The sequence below is a fragment of the Ciona intestinalis genome, unplaced genomic scaffold (assembly GCF_000224145.3).
Source record: "Ciona intestinalis unplaced genomic scaffold, KH HT001056.1, whole genome shotgun sequence".
NCBI classification, from domain to species: domain Eukaryota; kingdom Metazoa; phylum Chordata; class Ascidiacea; order Phlebobranchia; family Cionidae; genus Ciona; species Ciona intestinalis.
Window position 1 is genome coordinate 50,174 of NW_004191377.1, and position 9,703 is coordinate 59,876.

The 9,703-nt window shown below is 39.2% G+C and overlaps 1 protein-coding gene across 2 annotated transcripts; it reads right to left on the reverse strand.

The window, feature by feature from the left end:
• Nucleotides 1-2,207: 2,207 nt before the first annotated feature.
• On the reverse strand, nucleotides 2,208-7,891 carry LOC100181891 (connective tissue growth factor). 2 transcript variants are annotated; one of them, XM_018816885.2, is made up of 6 exons: nucleotides 7,681-7,891; nucleotides 6,273-6,519; nucleotides 5,254-5,405; nucleotides 4,889-5,060; nucleotides 3,660-3,865; nucleotides 2,208-3,403 (listed from the first exon to the last, which is right to left on the reverse strand). In XM_018816885.2, the coding sequence occupies exons 1-6, from the start codon at nucleotides 7,732-7,734 to the stop codon at nucleotides 3,113-3,115; spliced, it is 1,122 nt and encodes a 373-aa protein (XP_018672430.1). In that variant the 5' UTR covers nucleotides 7,735-7,891; the 3' UTR covers nucleotides 2,208-3,112. The 2 variants fall into 2 exon arrangements, with proteins under 2 accessions (XP_018672430.1, XP_002127157.1); XM_002127121.4 differs by having other exon boundaries at nucleotides 3,660-3,868; nucleotides 7,681-7,890.
• Between the last annotated feature and the right edge of the window lie 1,812 nt (nucleotides 7,892-9,703).

Genomic DNA, 9,703 nt, shown 5'->3' on the forward strand with positions numbered 1-9,703 from the left:
CTTTGGGAAGGTCTCCATTGTTGATACATTGTGACGTAATTAAGAGGCGCGTGGGGCGCCATAATTCCCCCCTAACCACGTGACCATCGGTACTTGTATCACGACGTAACACTCGCTGTTATGACATCATAATAACCACATAGTCACGATTATTAACGTCCAATCATTCATCGACACGTGGCAGGAAATTCCAACCCGTGTATTAATATTGTTTCTATGGTAAAGTGTATTATGACGTAATAATACCCGCTCGACGAAGTTCATTGTTATTGCATTGTAAGCATTTCCACGTGTTCGTGATACCGCGCGACGTTTATAACCTTCCGTGACGTCACAATAGCGATGGTGCCGAGTGATTATCCAGCTGGACATTCCAACAATTGTCATTGTTTCATTTCCCAAAAACAACATACCACTGTGACGTAACAAAACTATAGCTGCACCTGCGCTTTTTCACGTCGGGGGGTTTCCCGCCATTTCTCGCAAACAACTTTTTCTCCCGACGTAACTCCACCCCATAATTTAACCATAAAGATATTATTTGCTCATAATAGCAGTTAACCTTTCCTTTAACGGTAACGTATAGCTGCATTGTACGTCATAGACGTTCATTGTTATCTTGTCTACGTAACAAGAGAAAAGTCTTTCACGTAAGTTGAAACCTAGAACGTGCGTAATTATGACGAAACAATATAAATATCTTCGCGCTTGTTCTAGTTTGTTACGTCACAATAACAATAATTCGAGTAGGGATACAAATACGAATCGGGATAATGTATTATGACGTCACACGCTTTCGAGTTCTAGAATGTGTGGGAAAGTCGATTTGTTTGAGTCGCGCGATCCTTCGATGTTTATATCGACGTCAACAATAGCTGTGCAAACAATAGAATATTGTGACGTCATAATCGAATATTTTGCTTTGAACGTCGAATTGGTCCGAACATAAAAATCATATAAATTCCTCGATTTCGTGTAAAGTGCTGATAAATGACAATGGGAATTGTTTATCACATTCCACCAATACTTCGAGGGCTCTTGTCATACTCAACTCTATTCTTGGATTATTTGAGATAAAGAGCCTTGTTATTCCATTGTGGCGTACACCTCATGCCCGATCGGAACAGCTAAATCAACTTTATGCGGTGCCGCGAATAGCATCGCTGGTTTAAGTGCTTTCCGTATAGATATCTTTAATATCCGTTCAATTAAAAGACATCAGGTGTTTTATAAGATATCTATAAATAATCACGTGACACGGACCGCTACCCCCCGCGATGTTCACGTCATAAACACGATTCTTGACTCACTGTTGATGGAAAGTTGGTTCCGGGACGCGAAACAATAGCGAGCACTTACAGCGCACGCGCGATTATTGTATTTCCGGTATCGCGCGCGGTAATGGAATCCTGAGAAGAATCCCTTTTGTTTCGGCCGGAATTCGAGCCGAAAAGTCCCGCCCATCCACGAAAAACAAGCCGAAGTAAGCGCCGTTTTATTGGATGCTGGAATAATGGGCTGTCGAGCGTCATCTCGACTAGGGAGCGCAATTTGTAGTTGCGTCTCAGGGCTATTACGTTTCATCTACTTATTGTGACGTGTTGGGTTTCATCTGTTCTATTGTGACGTCGAAATGTGGCCATTGTTTTGGGACATGGTGTCATGCGCCTATCGTGTCGCGAATCGTCGATGAATCGCGTCAAACAAAGAGCAGAACGCGATAAACAATTGAAATACGAGACCGAATCTCGTGTACATGGAAATGTACTTCTTAAATCGCGGCTTATAATTAACCACAATCGTTAATCGCGGCTTAATTTGAGTGTTACGTAACAATAGAGGTTAACCACACGTCGTCTTTATCACTTCGTTGTGACGTCATAGACACCAATTTTCAAACAATTGAATCCAAAAGCGTTTTACCGCCGTAGATTCCCCATGACACTTTCACTAGTCGTGATACTTCAATATTACATTAACTTTATATTTGGCTGTACTTCTGTAAAAATATTTTTTTATGTGGGGTCTAGATGGCAGCACCCTGGGTGTCGGGATAATGAACCTACATCCCAGGTCTCAAGTGTGCCTCAGTAAAGACCTCACTTTTATGTAATGTGTAGGCTCTTGTAATAACTGTCTATTACTGTGCTGTATGTTTTATTACTGCCTAACACCAATGTGTAACTTGTCAAGTCAAGACAGTTTTATCATTATTGTTTGGCAAGAATGCCTTTTGGTTTTATTCACGTTGAAAAGTGACGGTATAAAAATATGGGATCTGAAAGGTGAAGTACAAATTATAAATAAAACAATCAAGGCACGACAAACAGACAGACAGTAACAACAACAACAAGAACAAGAATCGACGGAAAACTTAAACAAACGGAAATCTACGGTTTGGTCGAAAAGTTGTAAAAAAGTTTCAAAAAAGTTTAGTTACGTTTCAACACTAATATAGCACATTGTAAAATGTGTAGGTCACTACTGGTATATTACTGCGAGTTTCCTCGTTCAGCGTAAAAAGTTACAAGGTGTCACCAAAACTATAAAAGTTGGTGTTGTCACAGCGTTAAAAGAGTCCATAAAATGAACTGCGAAGTAAAACACGCGTCGCCAAATATAACTGTCCACAAAAACACGTCGAAACTTTGGTTAATTTGTTTGTGAAATTAGTGTTATCAGTTTGGTTTTACCATCAAATATGTTCCTATTCGTTAGATGCGTTTAAGTTTCTTTTCAGGCAACACTGCAAAACGTGAGTAATAGGGAGTGCATGCCTTAAGGTTAAACCAGGTTTGAACGTGTTTTGTGGTTCAGTTATAATTGATATGGCAGCGTAATATCGACAATTGTTTCACAGAAAAAAAGGGAGTATAAATCACTAAAACTACTTTCTCGTCGTGAGTAGATCACGTGTGGCTGTTGTTATATAAGGTTTCTATGTTTGCTCCTGAGATAGTTAGTTGACTTTGATGGGGAGAGTTCTCTACAACCAATGGTTGTCGTTTAAACGTGTGACGTCATGCAGTATGACGTCATCGTCCCATTGCACCTTCACGGAGAGGACTTCTATCCAAGGGGGAACCCCTAAGCTGTTATACTTGTGTGATCTTCACTCTTGCCACGTGTCCCCGCCCATTCTTCGGTAGGAAAAGAACGAGTTTTCACCTACGCACCTCCTGGAGCATGAACACGACTTGATGACCATCATTCTCTTCTTAAATTGGAAGCCGCCGTCGCAAGTGAACTTGATTGGCTTAGTGACCGTGTGTTTGGGTGCGCAACATCTGCCGTCTGTGCACGCCCCGCAATATTTAGGCGTGTAGACTTTGCTTTGGCATCCCGAGAATGAATATTGAACTCGGCGTTGAGCTTTCACAGTTCGGATGCATTTCTTTCCTCGCTGTAAATGGAAAACAGAGAGTTAAATTTCTGTAAATTCTATTTGGAGCTTAGTGGATGGTATACATTGATGATGGACCAAGTTACTGTCTGGATACTAAACTCCTGATTAGCAGATGTTTTAAACAGTAACTCGGTGGATAGTAACCTCTTTTACACTGAAGATGGTCCAATAAACAGTTTAAGCCGACACGACACACATATATATTCCCCATGTCACAAAAACAACTTGTGAAACATTCAAAAACAATACGCACCTTAATGTTGTCCACAAAGCTGGAGCTGCATGGCCGGATCTGGCAGAGTCTTGATTGTTTGCGTAGTTTGCAAGCTTTGTTATCGTTAGTGACGCGCTCAGATACCCCCCACCCACACGTCTTGGAGCAGGCAGACCATTCAGTGGTTTGAACGTTACATTTGTCCTTGGCACGGACGGTGATGGAGATTGGAGTTCTTCGGTTAGCTGCTGGGGGAATAATTGCTAGTTAGATATCCTTAATTGCCACCGCTTATTTAACACAACATGCAAGTAAAGTAACTATGGTAATGTTTTAACATTGGGTTATATTGTAGCGTTTTATAGAACCGCTGTGAGCTTTGAAACGCTTTTCAAAACACACATATGCTTACGAGCGCATACGTATTCCAGTTTCGGTGTTTATATTTAAGCCGACGACCATTCGTGAGCACCAGCATCGGTTAAATATAGTTGCTACGTTATAGAGGAAGCGTGGTTCAAATCTTAGCGGAGGAATGCGCTTTGCTACGTATATAACCAAGTTTCCGCCGCAGGCTTGAACTCGTTCATGCCCAAATATGGGCCGGCGCGACCAGCATAGCTATTTTAGCTGATAACCAGCTCATAGTAGTGTTTATCTAGATTCTCTTTCGCTGATTCACTTCTGGAACTGTTACCTTCTTTGTGATGTCATATTTACAACTGGTTCGAGAGTTTTATTCTCTGTTGTTAAACAATCATGGCAACTGTTTACAATTATGTCGTAAATAATACGATTTCTAACACATTCCATAAACCTCGTGTTTCGTGACAGGCGCCTCTATTTCGTCACAACCGATCGCGCGCGTTGAGGGAGTGGCATAATAACAATAATATTCTTCCGTATCAAGGATACCACACATTCCATACGAGCGCGGCGGTGATTTGTCGGGATCGGGGCTTATTATCAACAAGGCGGGCTTTTGTTATCACTGGTGACCGCGGGAATTTCTACCCGACGTCGGCATTCCTACCAGCAAAGCTGCACAAATGTTAAATCTTTCTAGGAAATCGTAAACGTCAAGATTTTCGATTAAATCCATCGCGTTGGTCGATTTGGATTCACCCCCTTGCGAATAGCGGCAATCGCGGTTTCTATTTTCAGATAACACACCCCCGCATAGAACACCACAAATTCACATGTTTTTTAAAGATTATCAAAAATTACATTTTCATATAAAAGTCACCAAAAATGAATAAACAACTTACCCATTGCAATAACTCTTGGTCTGAATGTGTTTGGGTGTCTTCTTCTAATTTGTGAGTGAGATGATGAAGGTCTGGTGTTAGTTGTGTTATTGTTACTCAGTGTTTCCCCGCTGCAAATCCATTCCGAGCAACACTGGTTTGGTTTCTTCACAAGTTGTGGGTGTCGGCAGTTCTGTGGAAACATTGTTGTTAATAAGGGTTTCTAATGTTACTGCTAAGGGCAGTAAACAGCCCAAAAAAGTCACTTTTATAAAAAAAAACACATTAGAAATGCAGCATTTAAAAAAAATAACTTTAATGCAAAAATGATTACTGCAGTATTTTTCAGTGTTTGATTGGACCTTCATTTGTATTTATTTTCGTACCTTTGGTGCACGAGCAGTGATGGTAAGAGGGCAGGTGTTCTCACAAGCCAACACACCGTCCATACATGTACATTTAACTTTGCAACCAATCAGGAAAGATTCGCCGTTCAAATAAGTGAGGCCACTCGATAGGCAAGCGCGACCTGGTTTGGCTGGAAGAAAGATAAAAAAGTTTAATTTTGTGAATATTTTTAGTTTTTGAACTAAAAAAAAAACGGTCTGAGTTATTATATTGGAATAATGTGCCAAATCTGCCCTAAATTTCAAGTCCTCTAACAAGCTTTGAACCATGTAGAATACATGTAACTGTGAAAAAATTATATATTTTGCCCATATCAGGTATTAAAGTGACTTCAAACGCAATGAAATTGATTTTATTCTTTGTTTTCATATATTTTGACCTTAAAGGATTTCTCTCTTAATTAAAAGTTGTCACAACATTCATCGCTATATTGTAGCTTGTTTTGAACAAAAACACGGCGATACATATGTATTTATACGATTCTATACATGATTGTCAAATAACTTGAAGACAAAGTCTTTTTACGCGATCGCCTTTCACGACGTAACAATGCCCATTGTTTCGAATGAATGATTAAAAGTAGAAAACCAAGCTTTACAGCAAGACTTGTAACTCGAGATTTTAATTATTCTCAACCTGCGTTGTTTATACCCACAAGGGTAGCGAGGGTCTTCTAACTTAGTCGACATCGATAATTAAGCAAGTTTTATAAGATATTTATGACCGCAGTATACGTAATTGTCTGTATAGAACACTCACAGCCGTCTATTTTAGTGAGGTAGTTATGATTCTATTTAATATACCAACATTAAACAACTTCTGGTATATAAAACACATTACCGCAATTCCTGTTTCACCACTATCACGAACTCCCAACTATTTTTCACATCTTATTTTAAAAAGTTATATAAAAACGCGCTCTGATAGTCATCGTTCCATGATATATGAGATGTTTATGTGTTTTACAAGATATTTATGTTAAATCATTTCTCCTCACCTACGCACACGCCTTCGTGTTCATCAACACCAGAATAACTGCAATATAAATTCCTGTGGGGGTCGCATTTCATGTCATCGTTGCAGGTTTCGTCCAACTGACGTGCACATTGCTTGCAGCACCCGCATTTTCCTGGTATGAGACTTACACCATATGCACATGTGGGGGTAGGGGGGCAGTTATTGCATTTTCTTCGGCATTCGGGCGACTCAGTTGTAAAAGCTCTGATTTGGCCTTCAGTTACTCCCTGCGAAGTTAATTAATATTTAAATTAAATATTTTTAATAAGTTTAAAACAAAAGCTCAAGGAAAGATATTATGACAGCCTAAAATACCTCGCTATAACAATGTTTAAAATTCCTTAGCAAATTCTACTCTGTTACGTCACAATAGCTACGTTCGATATCCGCAACACGCGAGAACTTTGGGTTCTTGGCGTTTCCTGTGTCTATCCAACTATGGGAGTCGCTCAAGCAGAAATAACTTTTCAAACAAACCAGTCTTAACCTGTACCTTAAATCTGCTCTAAGGCATGTATCTCTACAGTTATAGCATATAAGCGCCAATAACTTATGAATAAACCAAATAAATTTACCAAACAAATTATTGATTTCACAAAAATAGATTTAACGTACGACCAACTGCAACAAACCCGTTTTAACGACTGTCTTATGCCAATACTACACTTGGAACTAAACTTAATTATCATTTTCGCTTATTTTAGTGAGCGCAATTTGGTATTAGTTTATATCCCAGTGTGTGTTTGGTTCAATTTGTTGGCCAATGTTAAAAAATGACACATTTAGTTGCTAAAGGAATGCGGCTAGCCACACAAAACCAATGGAATTTCTAAATTAAGCTGAACGTGTTTTAGGTTGGCCCAAAGTGTCCTTTATTCCCTTTGAATGCTACATTGTCCCACGGCCCCACTAGCTGTACCATTACCCCTGTTTATTGTCCTTTGTTTGTGACGAAACATTTGGTGTCGTCTGAGCGCTAAAAATAGAATTAATGGATTGACATTGTCGCTTTAATCGCCCTGCTATCGCGTCGAAGGAATTTGAAAACCGTGCACTTGTTACGCCGCAGCCGTGTGCCTGTGACGCGCTGTTTGTCGTCGCGACGTCGACTGTAGCTAGCGGCAAGGTCGAACGCGATTATCAAAAACACGAGGCATTGTGACGTTGAAATCAACTGCAGTTCCAACAGCGACTAACTCGTATCCACAACAATAGCTAAATATACACCTCATATTCACCGAACACTTAACTTTATCAATGATTCACCAACTCTAACACCAACCGTACAACTTTGTTCACGTCATAATCGCATTTTTGTGGTAATAATTATCATTCTCACGTCACAACAACTATGTTATTTTTTAAAAATTTGAAAAATATAAACTTACCAAAGTCATGCAGACGAGAAAAGACAGAATCAATACGTAGTTTGTTGCTGGCATACTTGTAGTAGTTGTTGTGACTGACTGTTGGTCAGGAGTCGAAAAATAATTCCAAAGTTTCTTCAAAATCTGAAGTCTCTCTTATAAATTGTGTCGCTAAGGCTTAAACAGCTTCGCGTACAGTTGTCTTGAGCAGAATGAGCTGTGAGATCGCGAGAGTTGTTTTTATGGCATGCGAATATTTTCGCTGTCTCGCGAACTCGCGACGGCCGCGAAAAAAGCGATTCTCGTTCGTGGGAAAAGAAAGAAACAGTCGGAAGAGAAGTGAGAGAGATAAGAGGAAAGTGAGCAATTCTGATTGTTACGTCAGATTGGAATGTTTCAAAACGTCACAGTGGTTTTTGTCTATGCCGAATTGGGCCAAAGAATGCGGCGAATTTGACCAAAAAAGGACATTTTGAAATATGTCAGTCCAAACTTAGCATGGCAGCTAAACATGTGGAAAATCGCCGCAAATTTAGACAAATATTCGAGAAAGTTGAACAGATAGTTTCCCAACTTTGTTTTTCACTCTTACTGTGAGCGAACAATTGATTTTCTTACTTCATAAAATTACACCTATGTGACATCACAGATGGGATTATTTATGAATTTTAAACGAGCCAATCACATAGTTATTATCGTGGGCCGTAAACCCGTTATACCCTTGGCCGTAAACCGTATTTATCATTCTTCGTTAATTTTAAAACACCTTTTTCGTGACCGCAATTAACTGTAGGCAATTTAAGGCCAGGTCAATTTGTTTTCTGCCAGGTGTTGTGTTGCAATAAATGACCTTATGATGTCACAAGCACTAGGTGTTACGTCGGCATGCGAAATATTTTGTGTGATTTATACCCTCAAGTAAAAATATTATTTGGCGGTGATTTGGACTTACCGATCCGGCAGATTTTCGCGAAACCGCCGATGGCGTAAATTTGTGAAGTATCGGCTCTCTTGCACCACCGCGTGTACAGTCTGTGGTTATGTTAACTGCTAGAAATCATATTTCGTACCCAGCGTGTTATTTTACTCTTCAATTTCAATCTCTATAGTTACCAAAAAATAGGATCACAAAAAAAATTGCATCTAAAAACTATTGTACGAAAACAGCTTTAGTTTTACATAAAATTAATAAAGTAAATGAATGAATGGAGCTTGTTTATCCTCGCGTGGCGTGGCAACCACAGCCGTTATAACATAGCGGTTTCGTGTGTTTTTATAGTTTATAAAATACTTACAATTTAAATTGTTGCCTATCAGATGACATGTAATATATACGGACGATTTGACTAAAAACATTTTAATTTTCTAATATTGGAAACCGTTCTATTTCATATTGCCCACAATCGGTGCAATTATAAAGTAATAGCATGTTAATCTACGTTCCGAGTGTAAATTAAAGTTGTTTATCGTTTTAAAGCACTCACAAGTGTTTTGCGCGTGGCGTGCTTAATAAAAGTGATGTTTATGCTGAATTTAATCTAAAATTCTCGCGGTTGTAGTGGACTGACACTTAAAAACATCTGCGGATCATGAGTTTAGTATCTAGACAGTAACTTGGTCCATCATCAGCGTAAAAGAGGTTACTATCCACCAAGTTACTGTCCGAAAAACTTGGTAATCATAAAAAGTATCATTTTCATAAAATTCGCCAACAATTTTCTTAACACAGAAACGGGCAGGGTGTCTTATTTTAACACGATCGTAGTAACTTCGCGACGTTTTTAGAAGGCGTGCGTCTCAATTATTTTAATTTCAAAACTTTAATTGGAAAAACGTCACGCGTTCTCGCTTTCATGTCGCAGGATGCCAGGCCTTAATTGTGACATAATAATACCTCAACAGTGGTCAGTGTCTTTTACGGAAGGCACGTTTTATTTTATCACAATTATAGAATTCGTTATCCTGTAGGGAGGTGTCGAGATATGGTTTATTTTAAAACTTGTGGCTTCAAAAAATTCTTTACATCTAAACATATAGTAGGGGT

Coding starts and splice junctions, on each gene's coding strand:
- LOC100181891 (XM_002127121.4), bottom strand. CDS start 7,734: ATGCCAGCAACAAACTACGTATTGATTCTGTCTTTTCTCGTCTGCATG. Junction 5,061..5,253: donor TCACTGCTCGTGCACCAAAG/GTACGAAAATAA, acceptor ATGTTTCCACAG/AACTGCCGACACCCACAACT. Junction 3,404..3,659: donor GCTTTGTGGACAACATTAAG/GTGCGTATTGTT, acceptor TTCCATTTACAG/CGAGGAAAGAAATGCATCCG.